Source organism: Mus caroli, chromosome 2 (genome assembly GCF_900094665.2).
Source record: "Mus caroli chromosome 2, CAROLI_EIJ_v1.1, whole genome shotgun sequence".
NCBI lineage: Eukaryota > Metazoa > Chordata > Mammalia > Rodentia > Muridae > Mus > Mus caroli.
Window position 1 is genome coordinate 8177879 of NC_034571.1, and position 21833 is coordinate 8199711.

Sequence of the window (21833 nt, forward strand, 5' to 3'; positions counted from 1 at the left end):
ACCAACAATGGAGGAGTGTTCCTCTTTCTCCACATCCTCGCCAGCATCTGCTGTCACCTGAATTTTTGATCTTAGCCATTCTGACTGGTGTGAGGTTCAGCCTGCTTTCTTACAGAACCCAGGAATACCAGCCCAGGCATGGCACTACCTACAGTGGGCTGAGCCCTCCCCCATCAATCACTAATTAAGAAAATGCCTTACTCATGATGGCAATGAGTCATCCTCTTCGTACAATGCCTAGTAAGCCTATGGCTTCAACCCTCTCTTCCAGCATCAGGACAGCCCCTGTGGCTCACAATAACCCTCTTTCCCCTAGTTCCTGCTCAGATCTCTTAGCCAAGTGTTGGGTGTGATTGCTGAAGAAGTCACCAAGGTCTGTTGTCTGATAGTTTCTGAACCACCACGTGCTCCATTGTGACCTTTTGTACTGCCTTGGAACTGACCTTGTGTGCTACTATGTAACCACTCCCTGAGTGAGCTGTGCCATGTGGGTCAGACAGGCTGCAGTTCTTAGCACAAAGAGGGGACAGATGTGAGATGTGTGGGACTGTACAACCTGGGCCATGTGTGGATCATGAGTGTGGGTTCTGGTGTCCTCTACTCAGTAAAAGCAGTATATGGTTACACTTGTCTGGGTGTGCCTGGACATACCTGCTGCTGTCCCCTTGGCAGAAAGATCTGTACTGAGCTCACTATTGGGAACTGCTTTGTTTTCCTCTAGCCTTGTTCACTTTTAACTCTGGCTTTAAAAAAAAAAAGACTCCAAATCACACAGGACTCATTAAATTGAGGGTAATAATTAAGTCTGAAGGGAGGAGACAATGTACCAAGGAGTTGGTGGACAAGGACTCTCTCATGTTGGGTCTTTTCTTAGTAGACACAGTAGGTACCTGGATGTTCATGTAACATATGTCCCATCATGCACTTGTAATAAACTTATAGGCTGGCAAAAAGGGAGAGAATGAGAGAGAGAGAGAGAGAGAGAGAGAGAGAGAGAGAGAGAGAAGAGAAGAGAAGAGAAGAGAAGAGAAGAGAAGAGAAGAGAAGAGAAGAGAAGAGAAGAGAAGAGAAGAGAAAGAACAGGAAAGGAAAAAGAGAAAAGAAAAGAAAGGGAAAGAAAAGAAAGGAAAGGAAAGGAAAGGAAAGGAAAGGAAAGGAAAGGAAAGGAAAGGAAAGGAAAGGAAAGGAAAGGAAAAGAAAAATGTTTTACTGGTCTGCCTACAACTGATCTTCCGGTGGCATTTTCTTAGCTGAGAGGTCCCTCCTCTCAGCTGACTTTGGCCTGTGTCAAGTTGACATAAAACACCTAGCACAGTATTTATTTTAAGAAGACATGAAGTGAATGAAGGCCTTATGAAAAAGAAGAAGAGGCTTGGAATGAGTCTCTAGGTAAGAAGAGGAAGTCCTTGGAGAGTGAACAGTATCAAAACACATTATACACATGCCTGAACCTACCAAAGAATAAATCAAAACAGTTTGATAAAAACTAAAACTATTAAAACTTAGACAATCTGACAAAAGCTATATAAGACTTGCATGCTGTGATATGTACTCACTGATAAGTGGATATTAGCCCAGAAACTTAGAATACCGAAGGTGCAAGTTGTAAAACACATGAAACTCAAGATGAATGAAGACCAAAGTGTGGTCACTTTGCCCCTTCTTAGAATTGGGAACAAAACACCCATGGAAGGAGTTACAGAGACAAAGTTTGGAGCTGTGACAAAAGGATGGACCATCTAGAGACTGCCATATCCAGGGATCCANATATATATATATATATATATATATATATATATATATATATATATTCCCATCCTATCAGGCAGGCTTCACAAGGTTCTGACAATGAGAGGAGCTCCTCTCCTTGCCAGCAATGAGCGTGCTCTGCAGAGCCACAGTGACTGAGTCCTCTCACAGGACCATTCTGGAACTGTATCTACTCCTGTTGACCAGACTAGACTGCTTGCTCTGCTTTTCTCTTGAATGTCTGGCTAATTCTTGCTCATCCTTGAACTTTTACACAATGGCACTTTTTCAGGCATTGCAGTTAAACCACGTCTTATCACTCCCAGCTGTGTCCATCTGCTTCATCTTCTACACCCCTCACACCATGTTCCTGGAGCAGGAGTGCTCCAGATGTGTGGAAGGACCAAGCAGAATTTACAGCAGTGTCAGCCATCAGGAAAAGGATGTTCTGTGCAGAATGTGTTGCCTCTGCAATTGCAAGGCGGGGAATGCCCTGTGTGAGGAAGGGACTCTTAGGCTCCTTTACCTCCAAGGTTTCAAAATGACCCATGGCAGGGCCTGCCAGTTCTCTGAGGGAAGCAAAACAAACTGATCTCATAAGATCCCTGCTGGCCCAAGAAAAGACAATAACAATAACGTTAAGAAGCAGGCTTGGGACAAACAAGAGAAAGGGTAGTTCTTCTAGATGTCTTTCTCTAGCCTTTTCCCTGCAGAGCTCACAAGTTTTTGGAGATAGTGATGGATAGCTGGAAAATGTCCAGCCTCAAATAATGTAATAGCTCACCCACAGGTCCAAAGGTCCAGGCTTTCTCAGACAGAGGGAACATTTTCTAAAAGGTCAGGCCTAGTATGTTTCACTGAATTCTCCATTCTGGTCTACTGCCAAGTGTCCTTAAGGTCATTTGAATTGGTTTTTATGACGGTTCCTTCCCACCCAACACCATTAATCCATCCCCAAGTATTTCCCAAGCAATGTAACATATGACTAAGTACCCCAAATGAGGATTTAAAGATTTGGAAACACAGAGCTAAACACATGGAACTGGCAAGCCACACACACACACACACACACGCACGCACTACAATACAACATTTCAATGCTATAAAACACGTTTTATAGAAAGGCATGAAAGACTTAAATCAAGGCAGATCCTAGGTTCAGGTTTGGAGAAGGCCTACTGTTACTAAAGCATCAGTTTTTCCTGAGCTGACCTCTAATTAGGACATTGTTGCTGTGGGATTCAGCATGAACTTGATGTTCTGGGTCTACAATTCAATAAAAGGCACAGAATCAAAGAGTCAACTTTAAAAGCAATTAACAAAGATTTACACACACACACAAATACATAAACAATAAACGTTGAAAAAACCTTTAACAAAATGGAAGGGTTGGAAATGTTGATTTAGACTTAAAGAGGATATGCTGCAAGATTAACATAGCACCTTCTTAGGAAACTACAGTAGTGAGTTCTTGGTAGGGGCAGGACATTGAGATGGTCTCATGTAGCTCAGGCTAGCCTCCAATTGGCTATGTAGCTCAAGATACCCTTGGATTTCTGGTCCTCTTGTTTCTACCTCCTGAGTGCTGGGGCATGCATCACCATACCTGGCGTTAAGGCCAGGCAGTACTGGTGAACACCTTTAATTTCCCAGGAGAGGTAGGCAGACCTCTGTGAGTTAGAGGCCAGCCTGGTGTACATAGTGAGTTCCAGGATAGACAAAACTACACAGAGAAACCCCGTCTCAAAAACAAAACATACATACCTGGCTTTAATACAGCATTGGGATCAAACCTAGGGCTTCATGCATGCTAGCTAAGCACTCTACTCATTAGGGGAAAAAAAAAGAATGTGTGATTAAAACCAAGTACAGGAGGAGACTGGAGAGATGGATGCTTGGATGAAGTCTGGGATGGCAAAGGGAAGAAGGACTGCAGAGAGATGTTGGGCCATGCTGAGGGCAGGGGAGAAGATGGAGGAGCAACAACAGACTGTGGTCATGGGCAGACTCTAGGTCCCATTCCCTTCTCTCTCTGTTAGCTCTTTGGTTTCCATCATTCGCTCATTTCATTACTCTTTTTAAGATTTATGTATCTCATATTTTATTTGTGTGTAGATATATGTCTGTGCGAGTGTCTGCCATGTGCTATGTGCACACTTGAGGCAGACAGAAGACAGTATTAGGTCTTCTGAAGCTGAAGTTACAGGCAGTCGGGTTCTCTGGAAAAGCAGGATTTGCTCTGAAGCACTGAGATATCTTTTCAGCTCCAACTTTATATATATATATATATATATATATATATATATATATATATATATATATATTCCCATCCTATCAGGCAGGCTTCACAAGGTTCTGACAATGAGAGGAGCTCCTCTCCTTGCCAGCAATGAGCGTGCTCTGCAGAGCCACAGTGACTGAGTCCTCTCACAGGACCATTCTGGAACTGTATCTACTCCTGTTGACCAGACTAGACTGCTTGCTCTGCTTTTCTCTTGAATGTCTGGCTAATTCTTGCTCATCCTTGAACTTTTACACAATGGCACTTTTTCAGGCATTGCAGTTAAACCACGTCTTATCACTCCCAGCTGTGTCCATCTGCTTCATCTTCTACACCCCTCACACCATGTTCCTGGAGCAGGAGTGCTCCAGATGTGTGGAAGGACCAAGCAGAATTTACAGCAGTGTCAGCCATCAGGAAAAGGATGTTCTGTGCAGAATGTGTTGCCTCTGCAATTGCAAGGCGGGGAATGCCCTGTGTGAGGAAGGGACTCTTAGGCTCCTTTACCTCCAAGGTTTCAAAATGACCCATGGCAGGGCCTGCCAGTTCTCTGAGGGAAGCAAAACAAACTGATCTCATAAGATCCCTGCTGGCCCAAGAAAAGACAATAACAATAACGTTAAGAAGCAGGCTTGGGACAAACAAGAGAAAGGGTAGTTCTTCTAGATGTCTTTCTCTAGCCTTTTCCCTGCAGAGCTCACAAGTTTTTGGAGATAGTGATGGATAGCTGGAAAATGTCCAGCCTCAAATAATGTAATAGCTCACCCACAGGTCCAAAGGTCCAGGCTTTCTCAGACAGAGGGAACATTTTCTAAAAGGTCAGGCCTAGTATGTTTCACTGAATTCTCCATTCTGGTCTACTGCCAAGTGTCCTTAAGGTCATTTGAATTGGTTTTTATGACGGTTCCTTCCCACCCAACACCATTAATCCATCCCCAAGTATTTCCCAAGCAATGTAACATATGACTAAGTACCCCAAATGAGGATTTAAAGATTTGGAAACACAGAGCTAAACACATGGAACTGGCAAGCCACACACACACACACACACACACACACACACTAAATAAATAAATAAATAAATAAATAAATAAATAAATAAATGTATTTTTTAAAGTTAAATGAGACAGAACCTTCCCCTAATGAATAAAGATTTCAAGGGACCAATCACTGGGCAAGTAGGTGGGAATTTCCGGTCAGGGAGAGGAATAGGGAAGTCAGGAGAAAGATACTTCCTTTTGGACCAGAAAGAGCATGGAGACACAATGTGGGTAGTGAGAGGCCCACGATTTAGGTAGGGATCCTCTGGGATGCGCCACTGGAGGATTTATAACTTAAATAGCTAACAAAATTAGGATGTGTCTTAGTTAGGGTTTTACTGCTGTGAACAGACACCATGGCCAAGGCAAGTCTTATAAAAACAACATTTAATTGATGCTGGCTTACAGGTTCAGAGGTTCAGTCCATTATCATCAAGGTGGGAGCATGGCAGCATCCAGGCAGGCATGGTGCAGGAGGAGCTGAGAGTTCTATGTCTTCATCCAAAGGCTGCTAGTGGAAGACTGACTTCCAGGCAACTAGGACAAGGATCTTTTTTTTTTTTTTTTTTTTTTGAGACAGGGTTTCTCTGTATAGCTCTGGCTGTCCTGGAACTGACTTTGTAGACCAGGCTGGCCTCGAACTCAGAAATCCGCCTGCCTCTGCCTCCCGAGTGCTGGGATTAAAGGCGTCCTAAAGCCGAGGATCTTAAGCCCACACCCACAGTGACACGCCTACTCCAACCAGGTCATACCTTTTCCAACAAGGCCACACCTCCAAATAGTGCCACTCCCTGGTCCAAGAATATACAAACCATCACAGGATGCTAGTTTCTGAACCCAGCAATTGTGTTACCTGTAGATTCTAAACTAAGATTGTGTGGTGTTTTCCTTTACTCGGTGACTCAACTGAGTTCCAGAGAAAGGTACGGTGGCAGGGCACCCCAGCCAGCCATGGGAATTTGGAAGTGTGGGCGTGTGTAGCAACAGCCCACCATGGGAACTTAGCAGCCGGGTGGAGAGATTTTGAAGCTCTGAGTCAAGAGAGTCTGCTTGGGCAGAGAACAGGCTGGGCTGTCCACTGGTGCCTTGCTGGTGGTAGTGTGGGTTGTTTTTTTTATATATTCACGCAACAGTTAAAGCCCTAGAGTAGAAGTTTAGGTGATCTTATAAAGACAAATGTGTAAAAGAAATCTCCGTTTATGGAGTCAATGCCATGATCTGGAAGATGGTATGAACAGGCTGCTGTTCACATGTTCCTGTCATAAACAAAGCACCATTTGCTCTGCTGCACTTGTAGACAGCAGCAGTCCCCAAAGCACAGTTCCTGGACCTGCAGAGCCTGTACCATCTGGAACTTGGAAATACAGGTTCCCGGGCTCTGCCTCAGATCCTCCAGCTCAGTAGCTCTGGGTTGGAGCCAGCTAGTTTTAACAAGCTCTACAGATGGATCCACACATAACTCCTGAGCATTACTGAAAACATGGACCTGAAGTGACAGGAGGCAGCAGAGGAAGGATTCCACCGCAGCAGTGATAAGCTCGCCCTGGGAGACAAAGCTACGGCTAAGACTCCAAACACAGACTAAGCGGAATTAGTGTAAATAGGTGGTTAATAAGAAGAGGGGGTGGTGGCAAGTCAGGTATCAAAAGCCACAGCTAGAGGAGTAACTAAAGGAAACTGACTTCTGCAACTCACAGTCGTGGCTGAACTGTCAGTGCCTCTCGGAGGTTCCTTCAAGAAGGATCCTGGCAGAGCACTTGTATAGCATGTCTAAGGCCCTGAGTTTGATCCACAGCACTGAAGAGGAGGAGGGGGGAGAGAAAGAAGAAGAGGAGGAGGAAGAAGAGGAGGAGGAGGGAGAGGAGGAGAAGGAGGTCTAAGAATAGTTAATTTTCTATTGCAATAATAGAATACCTGAGACTCTGTGGTTCATAGAGAGTCAAAATTTATTTAGCTCATGTTGCTACAACCTGGGAAATCCTGGCATGGGACCATCTCCACATATTCTAAATTATATAATGCATCTACAGTTATACGTGGGATAGTTATATAATGTTAAGTGGAATTATGACTTGGCTATTGTTTCCATTTAGAAATTAAGCATGACATAAGGGAATGTGAGCTGTGTGTCAAGTTGACAGGATTCGGACTTGTGATAAGATACTCTAGGTTGTCAACTTGATGACATCTGAGATTAACTAAAACCCATGCTGCTGGGCACACCTGTGAGGGAGTATCTTGGTTGGCTCTTCTGAGCTGCACCTCTGGGTGGCGGCCCACATAAAAGAACATGAAGGAAGGAAGCATTTGCTTTTTGTCTGCTTGCCCTCATTTTGCCTGGCAAGTTCATCCGTTCGTTTGCTGGTATCTTCAGGATTCCGTTGTAGACTGAGGACCAGCACCTCTCCAGGACTTCCCTGGGACTCTAGTTCCGCATGAGGATGCTGATAACGTTTGGTCTCGTGGACTGAACAGCTACCTTTCTCTCAGGAGGCAGCCATTGATGAGTATATTATAATTACTGCTAACACATTCTCCAGTTTACAGCCTCTCCAATGATAAATTCTGAATGTTTTTATCTGGACGTATGTAATGAGTGCTCAGAGTCGAAAGAATTATGGAGAATACTTCAATACTTAGAAGATGTGAAACAACTTGTTGATAAAAAAAAAAAAAAATCCCGGGGCTGGTGAGATAGCTCAGTGGGTAAGAGCACCCGACTGCTCTTCCGAAGGTCCGGAGTTCAAATCCCAGCAACCACATGGTGGCTCACAACCATCCGTAATGAGATCTGGCGCCCTCTTCTGGAGTGTCTGAAGACAGCTACAGTGTACTTACATATAATAAATAAATAAATCTTAAAAAAAAAAAAAAGAAAAAAAAATCCCTGAATCTGAAGGCAAAAGAGAAAGCAGTGGAGATGAAAAGGTGGTCCTGAAAGCATGGGTGGATTCACACTCAAACCATTTCAAATTCAAACCTGTTGAACCTAAGTAAAAATGTTCTAAAAGGAAGTCAGACTTGTTCTGTGCAATTGGAGACAAAGAGAAAAGAAAGTCCAAGGTGGGCTGGAGAGATAGCTTAGCAGATAACAGTACTTGCTGCTCTTGCAGAGAACCCAGGCTCAGTTCCTTCCATCCACATGGTGGCTCACAGTCATTTCTGACTCTAGATTCTAAGTTCTAGAGCATCCAACACCCTCTTCTGCTTTACTCGGCACAATGCACATATATAGCACACATACAAACATTCAGGTAAAACACTTAAACACATAAGGTAAAATTTAAAAACCCAAAAGGAATGCCTGGGTAGAGAAATGGCTTGGTGGTTAAGAACACTGGCTGCTTGTCCATAGGACCTGGATTTGATTCCCAGCATCCACAGAGCAGTTTAAAAAAATCATATGTAGCTCCAGCTCTAGGAGATCTGACAATCTCTTCTGGACTCCCTGGGCACCAAGGATATGTGTGGTCCACATGTATTCAGGCAAGGCACTCATACACATAAAGGTTTTGGTTTTGTTTGTTTTGTTGTTGTTTTGAGACAGGGTCTTTCTGTGTAGTCCTGGCTGTCCTGAAGCTTGCTGTGTTAGACCAGGCTAGCTTCTAACTCACAGAAATCCTCCTGCCTCTGCCTCTGGAGTGCTGGGATGAAAAAGTCAAACACAACTCTCGCATAGAAATAGCCAACATTTTGGACCCCTCATCTATTTCTAGAACCCTCAGACATCATGTTCTAAAACTCCTCACCTCTATCACACAGAATTCTCCCATTGAAGCCAGTTTTAGCTGGAGTTTTGCAGTTTGAGAGCTGACCTATCTAGACAGTTCGTCTTTGGGACAGTTTGTCTCGTTCCTAGTTTCTTCTGAAAAAGTGAAATAATCAGAGAAACTGACTACATATAGGAAACAAAACGAACCAGACTAAATCACAGCAGGGAGTCAAACTCTAGCTTGTTACTGAAGAAAAGTGTCTATCCATCATCCTTTCCATTGTTTTTTTTTTTAAACAAGGCCTCACTATGTAGCCCTAGCTGGCCTGGAACTCACTAAGTAGACCAGGCTGGCCTCAAACTCACAGAGCTATGCCTGCCTCTCTGCCTCTGCCTCTGCCTCTGCCTCTGCTGAGTGCTAAGAATAAAGCTTTAGCCTCCACACCAAGCCTAACTATAATTCTTTCCATACATATCTGCACATCTAGTATTTCCAAGTACTGTACTAGGATCAAAAATACAATGTTAAGCAAATTAGGACTGGGCCAAATATAGATGGAAAAGATCATAGAACCTTAGGACTTAGGTTACCAGTAAGCAAATACAGGTTTTCTTAGAAGGTAAACATGGTAGTCAGCAAAGAAAGTTGGTGGAAGGTAGTCAGCGGAAAGTGTGGTGGGTTGTGAAGGAGGATCGAGGAGAACCAAAGATCTTTGATTATGGGGAACCAAAGGGTAAAGACATCTGGAAGGGCAGATTCTGACAAAAACCTTGTAGGCTTCTTCATGAATTTGCGGTTGTATTTTTTTCCTGTGAGAGGAGCAGGCTCCGAAGGAAGAGTAAAGTCAAGTACACCTGGCTAACAATTATGCTGGTGGCTGGGGAGTGGCATACAAGGACACCGGTCTGTAGACTCTTGCTATTGATCCAAAACAACAATGTGACATCCCTCAAAAAAGCTTGATCCAAATGGGGAAAGATGAATAGCTTCAAGAGCTATCTTGAGCTTGGAGATGGGTGGGCAGTGGAGGGTAAAGGGAATGTTTGCTGATGGCTCTTGGGTATCCAGCCGCACTGAATGGATGGAATTTAAAGGAAACTCCTACAAGATTTTTGGATAGTAGTGTACTTTCTCACCATAGCCATGTGTTTTTGCCTGGCTTCTACACTCAGGGGCCCCTGGGATATGCTCAACCTTAGCTACAGAGCTGATACTTGGCTCCCTTGAGGACACCCATGAGTAAACCCAGTCTTCTCGTCTCTCTCCCCTTTCATGCACTTTGCAGGCACCACATGTCCACCCCCTGTATCTATTGAGCATGCAGACATCCGGGTCAAGAATTACAGTGTGAACTCCAGGGAGAGGTATGTCTGTAACTCTGGCTTTAAGCGGAAAGCTGGAACATCCACCCTGATTGAGTGTGTGATCAACAAGAACACAAACGTTGCCCACTGGACAACTCCAAGCCTCAAGTGCATCAGTAAGTAGCCAGTCTCCACACTGTCCCACACACTCCAGCCAAGGCTGAGCAGGAAGCTGTGGGAGCCAGAGACATCTGTTCTGAGATCTGGAGCTAACAAAGCCAGTAGGACATGAAGCAGCATGCCCTCCCCCCATGGGAATACATGGGCAGTGGGTTCTGTCACCCAACATTGGTTTATCTCCTATCTCTGCCATTTAGCCATTTTGTGTCCTTGGGCAAATCCCTTAGGCTCTTGGAACTCTGGTTGGTCACCTAAAATATGCACCTGATGTCAACAGTGGTTTGTAGAATTGGGTGGAACCTGGTAAATGTTAACTATTACAGCCATCAGTGTTTGTTTTGGCATGACAGTAGCAGGAGGTTTGTCTATAGATGATGCTGTGTGTGCAAACTCACCACCCTGAGAGCTTTTTGGATGACTAACAACACATAAGCCTGCGGGAGACCATAGACTGTTTTTGTTTGCTGGAACCCAGGAAGTTGGGTAAACCTAACAAACAGTATAGCTCTCGAGTACCCACTTCTAGTGTCCAGCTGATGCTCAAGAACAACAATAATAATTAAAAAATCTAGGACGTGATGGTGCATGCCTTCAATCCCAGCACTCGGAAGGCAAATGGATCTCTAAGGTCCAGTCCCAGCCTGAACAATAAAGAGCAACAAAGCAATGAAGGTTATGAGAATCAACTTTAAGAGAAAAAAATCACCATGGTTGGATGATGTTGGTTGGCCAACATTTTTGGAATGGAAGCCGCTTGGTGGTGTGTTTCCAGTAACACTATTCCCCAGTCTGCTCCCTAGAAAAAAAAAAAGTGGCCCAGAGTCTTCCAGGAGAGTACTGCTTAAGCAAGAATGCCATGAATGTGAGGACCGGGGGTCTACCTTAGGATGTCCTCCCCTGTCCTTCTCTATCCTGTTTTTTGACACACGGCCTCTCACTGAACCCAGCACTTACTGACTGACTGAGTAGTGAGCTGTGCAGAGCTGCCTGCCTCCACTCCCTGCCAACAGCACTAAGGTTGCAGACTTGGGCCACCAAGCTCAGAGTTTTACAAGTGTATTGAGGATCAGAACCCAGATCCTTATGCGTGTACCACAGCCTTGTCATCAGGATCTCATAACCCAAAGACTGGAGGGATCTTTAAGTCAACCTCATCTGATCCAAAGGTTTTGCTCCACAGTCATTTTACCACCACCAGCTCTCTTCACTGTTTTTCCCTAGCTCCTGTGCACTCAATAATTTCCCCTAAATAAGTGAACTCCATTGAGTGATATTTTGTTTTTCCCCATGAAAAACTAATAGAACTGATTTGTGTGTGATTCCCATACAAAAATATTTGATGATTGACCCGGGAAGATACTAGAAAAAGCAGTTTACAGGCTGTACATTTGAGTCAGGAAACCAGTATTCACTTCCTACACTTTCTAGCCTTGTTCCAGGAAGCCAGAAATGAATGTGCACTGATTCATTATTTTTATTTGTAGTTAGTTCTGAAACTGCCCAGATACTGCCCTCAGAAATCATAAATGCCATGTGACTATTCTCTCTCTAGGAGACCCCTCCCTAGCTCACTACAGTCCAGTGCCAACAGTAGTGACACCAAAGGTGACCTCACAGCCAGAGAGCCCCTCCCCCCCTGCAAAAGGTAGGAACCCTGGGAAAACGTGAAGAACTAACGCTTACCCTGTCTGCTCCCTTATCATAGATGCCATTGCTCACTGCTGATCACTGCAAACCTAGGCAACAGAACTTTATAAGATTCAGAATTTGTAGCTGGGTGGTAGTGGCATGCACTTTTAATCCCAGCACTTGGGAGGCAGAAACAGATGGACCTCTGAGTTCAAGGTCAGCCTGATCTACAGAGCTTTTCAGGAAATACAGCATTATACAGAGAAACCCCTTTTTCCAAAACCCAAAATCAAACCAAAGTAAATAAATAAATAAATAAATAAATAAATAAATAAATAAATAAAATCAGAATTTATAGTGGCTTAGGGTTTTTCTAGTCAAAGTTATTTGATATCCAGAATTCACATGTGCATAATTTATAATGGCTTAGGATCAGCCATTAACATGTCAGACCATAGGGAGCTGTAGATGCCCACCTTTATCGAGCACTGAGACTTGATCTCATTATGTTGTCTCCCCAAGGGAGGCTTTCCCACATGGCACAGGAAATCTGAAGCAGGTGTATGTGTGTACCAATTCATATCTCTCTGGCCCACAGGGCAGCAGGATGTACCAGAATACAAGTCCTGTGTGTGTAGCAGGTTGGATTGTGCCAGGGCAGCTTAGGGTCATAGAGCCTGAATGTCTTATAATTGGTGGCAAAGGCGTCTGTGCTTTGTTCCAGAGGGTGTCTGTCTTCCAAAGCACTTGCTACCATGCATGTCCTGGGCAAGACAGACCACAGAAAGGGTAATGAGGATGGAGCCCTCTTTTGGCAAAATAAAGACAATGTGAGGGACTCATTGAAGAGCTTTTATTTATTTATTTTTAAGTGGAAGGGTCGGGGATGGGTTGAGGCAGGGTCTCACTATGTAGCTCTAGCTGTCCTAGAACTCACTGTGTAGACCAGGCTGGCCTCAAAATTACAGAGATTCGTCTGCCTCTGCCTCCCTCTTGAGTACTGGGATTAAAGGTGTGAGCCATCAAGGCCAGCTCCCCAGTCTTCTTCATTAACACATTAATCTGGATGCTTGTTCTAGTGTCTTTTTTACTGATAGGTTAAAATATCCCAACGGAGAGCAGCTTAGGGGAGAAAGGGTTCGTTTTATTATACGTTTCCAGGTGGGAAGCCATCACTGGGAAAGTCACAGAGGCAGGAGCTTGAAGAAGTCAGTCGCATCACACCCACAGTCAAGAGTGGAAAGAAATGAAAGTGTGCATGTTCGTTTGCCTAATTGTGTTCTGCTTTAACTTCTCCACACGTTTTTTTATAGATTTATTTATTTATTTTATGTGTGTAAGTACACTGTAGCTGTCTTCAGACACACCAGAAGAGAGCATCAGATCCTGTTGCTGACGGTTGTGAGCCACCATGTGGTTGCTGGGAATTGAACTCAGGTCCTCTGGAAGAGCAGTCAGTGCTCTTAACCATTGAGCCATGACTCCAGCCCCAGTTTCTCCACTCTTAAGAGCACAGGAGCCCTTGCTATAGAATGGAGCCACTGACAGGGGAGAGGAGGGTCTTCCCACATCAATTAACTTCGTCAAGACAATCCCCCACAGACATGTAGACCAAACCAGTGTAGACAATTGAAAGTGTCAAGTTCAAGCCAACCATCACAAGGCTGTAATACAGAAATATCGCATGAGCATCACATCTCTCTCAGTCCCTGCCTTCTTTCTTTGCTTCCTTTCTGATAGGGTCTCAATAGGTATCCCAAGCTAGCTTCAAACTCATCCTCCAGAATGCTCAGATTACATGTGCCACTGAACCCAGCTCATTGTTCTGTCCTTCACTTGAGTGTTGCGTAGGCTAGCTCAGTGTCTTCAGCAGTTGTCTGCATTTGAAACCTGTGCTCTCTACCCTGTGATACTCTCGTTTCCCACTTAGTGTTTGGTTCTCCCTGTTACATGATCCCATTTGTGACTTCTCCTTGTTTCTTCCTTCTACTTCCAAATATGGAAACCTTTTTCAATCACCCTAACTCGCTCAACTGGTCAGACCATCCTGTATGCCCCATGTCAGTCTTCAATACACAAGGAACTTACTGTAATATTCCCATTTGTTTGGGGTAAGATCTGAGAGTCAGCAGCACTGGAAGCTTCCCGGGTGGTTCAGAGGCATCCCAGCGGAGGACGTTTGTTCTAAGGAGGATGGAGAGGTTTCTGAATTTCATGCCAGTGCACAGCATAGAAGGCTCCAGCTCAAAAGTTAATAGTAATAAAATCGGGCTGGCACTATAGGTCATTGATAGAATGTTTCCCTAGCATGCATAAGGCTCTCCCAGACATTTGGTCAGACATTCCTCACTGAGACAAACATGTACAATCATAATCTTGGGCACTAACTGGTATGGTCGCAGGTGCTTGGATGTGAGTGCTCTGCGGGGTTGGTAGTTGAGGGAGGGAGAGATACAAACGAGTAGTCCCAATGGACTGAAGGGTCTGAGCATCTCTTACATGGAGAATGGCTAAGAGAGTATGGGAACAGGACACTCCATGCCTCTGGAGCACTAGGACGCCTACCAGGCTTTACTTGGGCTGAATTTCAAAAGTGAGATTTTGCCACAGTGCAAGACCCATTTTCAAGAGAAGGGAATAGAGAATAGGGAAGCGGTAGGCCCCTTTATAGTTTAGGGGCATCCATTTGTTAATAATGAACAAGGAAGACAGGAACCTAAACCCAGGCATCCTCCATGCCAGCAGGAACTAATGCAGAACAGTCTCCTCGGATGCTGCCTAGGGCATCTGGAGAAGCCGGAACAAAGCTGCAGCTTCTTATTTCATAATGTCATGCCAACATGTAAATAGTCGGCTGTGATGGAGCACACCTTTGACCTCAGCACTCAGGAGGCAGAGCCAGCTGTGAGAACCCTGTGAGTTTCAAGGCATCCTGGTCTACACGACAAGTTCTGGGTCAGCCAGGGATACATAAAAGACTCTGTCTCAAGGAACAACAACAGAACTGGAAGAGAACACCAGCATTCCTGCTATCTTTTGCAAATATAGTTCCACTTGTGTCTTGGCATTGAGTCTTTGAGAATATAACATACCATCTCCAGAGAACAAGGATATCTGTCTGTCTCTCTGTCTCTCTCTGTCTCTCCTTCTCTGTCTCTGTCTTTCTCTCTCTCTCAGTAACTATATTATTTAGAGTTATCACAAGTACTATTGTCCAGGGGATAGCTATGCCATCTACTTAGGCAACCGTTTTTTTTGAAAGGGTGTTGGCCAGAACAAGCTCATTAAAGTGAGTCCTTGGGTCCCAGGCACTAGTCTGAATTTTTATGTCTCTGTCTTGGAATTTCCTGCAGAGCCAGAAGCTTTCTCTCCCAAATCAGATACCACAGTGACCACAGAGACAGCTATTATGCCTGGCTCCAGGCTGACACCATCCCAAACAACTTCTGCAGGAACTACAAGGACAGGCAGTCACAAGTCCTCCCGAGCCCCATCTCTTGCAGCAACAATGACCTTGGAGCCTACAGCCTCCACCTCCCTCAGGATAACAGGTTAGCCTGAGCTTTGCACAGGGACAGGCCAGTTTCCCACATACTGCTTCTGATACCTGGGTTGGGATCTTACACGAAGATGTCTACATTAGCTTTGGTCCACTTATGCTCAATTTGGGACTGACTGAGAGGTCCAGTTGCCTGTTGTCCATGGTTAGTTGGTTATTGCAATCCCCACTGTAAGGATACCAGAAAGGAAACCCCTCCTCTCAGATATGACATGGCTTATTGATGTGAATGCTAGAGGGTGGCAAACATATCTGCCAGTGTGGAGCTGTGGTCTGTGGAGTAGAAAAGCCACCATCAATTGCTCCTTTCTAAGGCATGGCCAATGCTTAGATGTGACCAAGTTAACCTGTTTGTTTTGCAAAGACCAATTTGGTTCGAAGATAGTAGCTAATCTCTCCAGCTTCATGAGACACTAATGATCTTGGGAGTCCAGTCCTGATTCATCTCTCCTTTCTCCTCTGCAGAGATTTCTCCCCACAGTTCCAAAATGACAAAAGGTGAGTATTTCTTTTGTTCCATGTGTTTATAACTGGGGCACTACAAAGCAGACCCTGCATGCTCAACAGCCTGATCCAGTACCACTCTACCACAGTAACTAGCAGTAACCCTTTGCTTCTCTGAAATGTCTCCATTAGAGAATAATTTGTAGAATATCCTAGTTATTGAATTTGTCATTAGACATGATCACTTAAGATGAGTAGCTTCTAACTGTCACACTAGGGGCATACAAAGCAGGAAGTTAGTACACCACAAAGGAGCTTGGTGGTTCAGCTACTCACAGTTAAGTCCCACTAGGCTCCACTCACATTCAGGCATAGAAGGAAATCACAGGAGCCTGCCACTGCCACTAAGCTAACTCCATTCGGCCAGAAGCTGCAGGGACTTCACCCAGGCTGGAGCATTGTGCATTGTATAGAGAGGTAGCCCAGACGGCTCCGTTGTGAAGAAGGCATGGAGCCTTACAGAAGAAAAAAAAAAGCCATATATAAGCCAGGCAGGAGGAAAACAAACAGTGCTTGTGAAAAGGTAGACGGAGATCTCTGAGAAGAAAGAGAAGAGCAGGAGAAAAGGGAGGGCTGGAGTGCAGATCAGTGACAGGGAGCTTGCTCAACAAGTCCAAGGCTCAAACTTAGATCAGGATACTTTGACTTCTTTTCCTCTTCATGTCCCTTTTTATTTCCTTGTCTTGTCTTATTGTTCTGGCTATGGTTTCAAAAACTCAGTTGAACAGGAGTGAAGAGAATGGATCTTGATCAGAGAATTTTTTTTGGGTTTCCAATGCTGTAAGAAAAGGACTGGGGTGTAGAGAGTATGACACTAATACTTTAGTCAGACAAGCATTAAAAGGAACAAAAGTCTCTGCAGAGATGGTTCAGGGGTAAAGAGTATCTACTGCTCTTGCAGAGGACCAGCGTTCAGTTCCACCAGCCCAGAGGAATAGCTTACAACCACTTGTAACTCTAGCTCCAGGGCATACAATAGCCTTTTCTGTGGGCACCTGCACACTCATGAGTATGTGTACATAGACACACACAGACACACACACACACAGACACACACACACCCCACAAATAAATATGTGTAAAGGGATAAAATAATATGATTATAATTTAACATGGACAAAACTCTTTTCACTTTCTGTTCATAAGTTTTCCTGCCTAAGAATGGCTCGCTGGCTTTTGTGGTCCTGTTTTTACCTGCACTAAGTAACATCTGAAAATCAAATGTTGCTTTAGATAGATTAGCAGTTTTGTTAGTTTTGTTAATGATCAAATGCAAAGCCAGGCCTGGTGGTGAAAGTTAGTACTCTCAGTTACTCAGGAGGCTGAGGCAGGAGGATTGCAAGTGCAAGACCAGCCTGGACAACTTAGTGAAATCCTGTATCAAAGTTAAAATCACACAAAAGGCTGTGAACATGGCTCAGTGATAGGGGAGTTGGTCAGGCCTCAGCACTGGGGGAAACAGGAGATAGACAGATAGGCAGGGAATGGATAGATAGATAAGTGAATGGACAGATAGATGATGGATGGATGGATGGATGGATAGATAGATAGATAAGATGGATAGATAAAAGCAAGACAATTTAGAAAGACTCTTTGAAGAATATTTTCATGGAAAAATTCACTTACTGACAAGGACATGTAAATAAAACCACATTCATGATTTAAGATCACTACAAGAATTAGCCAAACTAATTTCTCCCTATGACACATAGCATATTACTCTTCCCATGTGGTTTTAGAATTTTTTCTTTGTTTTTCAAATTGTTAATAATTTGCACATGGTCTGAAACTATAAAAACATTAAGCTAAGCATGGTGGCATATGTCTTCAGAACTCAGAAGGCCAAGGCAGGAGAATTACTGTCCATTTAAGATCCACCTAGCTACATAAAATGAATAAATCTTCAAATGGGGGGTAGGGGGCTGGAGAGATGGCTCAGTGGTTAAGAGCACTGACTGCTCTTCCACAGGACCTGGGTTCAATTCCCAGCAACCACATGGTGACTCACAACCATCTGTAATGGGATCTGATGCCCTCTTCTGGTACTTATATACATAAAATAAATAAATCTTAAAAAAAATCCACCTGGTTACATAGTATCAGGACCATCGTGGCTACACAGCAATACCATACCTCAAAAAAAAATTAAAATAAAAACAATCAAAAGTTGGCACAAATTGAACAGTAAAAGCTCTTGCCTCTTACTCAAAGCATCCTGGGAATCAGGAGCAGACTTTTGTGCCTCCTTTTAGATAGGCTGTGCAAAACCAAGCACACACAGCAAGAGTGTAAGGACAGAGTTTGTCGTTTCACGTCTCTTCACTTACTGGCTGTCCTGATTTCCTTTTTGTTGCTGTGATAAAAACAATCTAACCAAAATCAACTTGCGTAGGAAAGGGTTTATCTGGCCTATGCTTCCAGGTGACTGAGCATCACTGAGGCACGTCAGAGCAGAAGCTTGGGTGGGAGCTTGAAGACGAAGCCAGAGAGGACTGCTGCTTGCTCATTTACCTTCTGCCTCATGCTTAGATAACTTTCTTAGATTTTTAAAAAAATATTTTTTAAATGATTAATTTTATTATGTTAATATTATATTATTTTATCACTTTATTGTTTATTATCTTATTATTTTTATTACTTTATTATTGCTCACACATGTGAGCAAGTGCTCTGGAAGTCCAGAGGCATAAAAACCTCCAAGACCTAGAGTTGCAGGTGATAGTGATGGTGGGATGCAGCTGATGTGGATACTGGGAACCAAAATCAGATCCTGTACCAGAGCAGTATGTGCTCTTAATGATGAACTATTTATCTCCAATACAGCCAGGACCACAGCCAGGGAACAGTGCTTAACACAGTGGGCTGGGCCTTCTACATCAGTCCAACAGTAATTGGAGACTTAGGTGCCAGTATATTCAGATGGAAGTATATTTGGATGAAACAGTCTACATGTACAATTTTTTACAGAGAGTTTCAAGAAATTAATGAGCTAACACTTATCTTTCCAGATCATGCAAAGATCAAAATCTATTCTCTTCTCCTCTGACATGCAAATCAATAAGCATTATCTAAACCCCTACAAAGGACAAAGATCATTTTGTGCAAGAGACTGTGGGCAATACAAAGATTTTTAAACTTTAAACATGGCTTCATTTATAAATAAGGTTTTCTTCCTTAAATATAGTCATGAGAATGACTTACTATAAGAGAAGCCAAATTTTTAGCAAAGAAATGAAAATGTGATGTTGAGTTTTTATTGTCTGCTAACAACCCATATGTTGAAATTCAGATCAGTCTAGTTTTGTAAAAGCATTTGTGACAGTGCATTTAAAGTTTGCCATTTACACGCCTTCCATCCCAGCCAGCCAGGATCTGCGAGTACCCTGTCATCAGTTACATACAGCAGATGCTCACTGGCTCCTTAGACAGAAGGGGAGGATCCTTTTCTCCACGTATAAGCAATCAACTGAGCACATCACATGTTTAAAGGCTGAGCTAAAACAATTCACTTTTGAGTGTCCAGTTTGAATCCAACATCTCTTTAATTTATTTGTTTTTCAGAACCTAGGGTCTCATTGCATGGTAGACAAATACTCTAACTACATCCTCAAGTCCTGAGCTCAACTCTTCTTAGGAGTGTAGGACAGTAAGGGAGAAAAAACCCTCAGCCCATGCCTAACAACTGGTCGCTCTCCCTTCAGCACCTTCCTCTGATGCAGACTCACAGTCCTGCGTTCTGCAAAACTGGCCTGGTTTGCCCAGGTCTGCTGAGGAAGCTGCTCCCTCTGATTCACACACAGTGATTTCATCATCCTCCTGGAACACTGGCCCTGGCAGTCTCTGCTGCCTTCGCCATCTTAACTCCAACCTATATTGTGGGCTGATGTGGAGGTGGGACAGTGGCTTTGTGGCCTCCTGCACCATAGTCATCTGTTCTCTATCATCTCCTCCTTCTCCTTTCTTATATCAAACTTCTGTTTCTTCCTTTTCCCTTCAGAAACACAACAGGGTGGAGAACTTGACATATGATCTGTTAATTCATTGTCTCCAGAAGTCTGGTTTCAATTTTTTGTCCAACACTGCGTGGATTAATTGAAAGGAGGCTAGGGTTAAGTCTTGGAATGCAAATGTTTTTGTGATATCATCGGCCCAGGAGACTTCTTTCCTGACGATGACTCTGCTCATGTCAACTCTAATTCCAAAAGCCACAGGGAAAGCATTGTGAAAGTACAGCCACTCCTCACTGCCAGTAATTCCTCTTTTCCAATAAGTCACTCCCCAGCAGTCAATGGGTGCTAAGCCAGCCAGTGTGGAGACAGTCTACATGCAACAAATTTGAAAGAAAAAAAAAAGTCAATCTGAGACCTTGAAACATCTTTCATTAATGTATTGTTTCCTAATATTTTTGTAACAACGTTGTCATGCTGAGTTTATTGACTTTCTGAAACAATGTCTTCCTCCTGTGATTTTACTGCTTCTAATCCAGTGTCATTACAAAACTCTGAGGGCAAATCCTCTTAATGAAAGTAAAGAGTATCTACAGTCTCATCATGACTTAATATTTTGTAACCAACCCCCATTAGACTCAAGAATTTTCTGTACATATGGTCGTAACTTGTTGGAAATTTCTTAAGTGTGTTTTCAACCAGCTTTCATTTTTTTGTCTGTGACTTTTAGATTTATTTTTATTGTTTTAGATTACATAGGGAGTATGGGGGATGATATGTGTGTGTGAAAGTAGATATCCACAGAAGCCAGAAGAGGGTACCCGATTCCCTGGAACTGGGATTACAGATGGTTGTAATCTGTGTGTGTGGCGGGAAACAGTGTGTGCTTTTAATTGCTGAGCTTCTTTCCAGACCCAAGAAATGTTAGTAATGACAAGCTGGCTAGAAGAACATCTGTCCTGGGCAAGAATGGAAATTACCAAGAATTGACCAATTCTTGGCCATGAATGCCTTCATGGCAGTCAAGCCGTTCTAGCTTTAGTTCTGTTCTTTTTCAGTGGCCATCTCTACATCGGTCCTCTTGGTTGGTGCAGGGGTTGTGATGGCTTTCCTGGCCTGGTACATCAAATCAAGGTGAGCAGCACAGAAGAATTGCAGGACATAGTGCTTCCTTTCTACCAAAAAAGCTTGATCATAACGATTCCAAGAGGCCCTCTCGATAGAGGAGTCCCTTTCCTGACTGTAAACTCTCTTACTCGGTCACTTCTGTAGCAGCGAGGAGGAGCTCTGTGAGACTGAGCTGATGGCTATTCACTTCTCACACAGATCTCAGACCACATGTTCAAAATGGGGTCAGCAGGAACTGAGCCCTATGATACAGGGGTCAGACCAAAGGCAATACGTATCAGCTCCTTCTGTGACCCACTCATGAATATATTCTCCAAATACTCATCTCATGGGGTACACCTCCTTATAGGCCTGTTCATGCCAGCCTTGATTCTGTATTGCTAATAGCAGAAATGACACACCGCAGCTCACTCACAAGTTCCCTCCACTTCCTGACATTTCAGTTTATACCTTTCATTTCTCTTAAGTATGTTTATCATTCCTTCCTTTAAAAAATATTCCTCACATGACATATTGGCTTTGACCTTGCACTTTTATCATTTAGCAATGAACTGACATAGTTGTTAACTACTGACATAGTTGTTAACTCTGTACCGTATAGGTCTCTAGATCCTGCTTCTGGGTTCTTGCAGGAGTGACTATTAGCATTCTTGAAACTGAGCGTGCAGTCACTAGGAATAAAGTGTTAACGAACTATCCATGTAAAAGTATAGGACTTCATCTGGAGATGCAGACAAAACACAACTTGGCCCTGGATTTGACCACCAGAACTTATATATATATATATCCTAGCGCAAGA

The 21833-nt window shown here is 43.6% G+C and overlaps 1 protein-coding gene across 6 annotated transcripts in view; it reads left to right on the top strand.

Moving 5' to 3' along the window:
• Window positions 1-21833, top strand: part of Il15ra (interleukin 15 receptor subunit alpha) — a 31015-nt gene that overhangs the window by 6703 nt on the left and 2479 nt on the right. For 2 of the 6 annotated variants that reach the window (XM_021186490.2, XM_021186483.2), the window contains exons 2-6: window positions 10069-10263; window positions 11820-11912; window positions 15250-15447; window positions 15921-15953; window positions 20965-21040. In XM_021186490.2, the coding sequence (XP_021042149.1) occupies window positions 10069-10263; window positions 11820-11912; window positions 15250-15447; window positions 15921-15953; window positions 20965-21040 (595 nt within the window). The remainder of the gene's footprint in view (window positions 1-10068; window positions 10264-11819; window positions 11913-15249; window positions 15448-15920; window positions 15954-20964; window positions 21041-21833) is intronic. The other 4 variants (XM_029474194.1, XM_029474193.1, XM_021186500.2 and 1 more) reach the window with 4 other exon arrangements.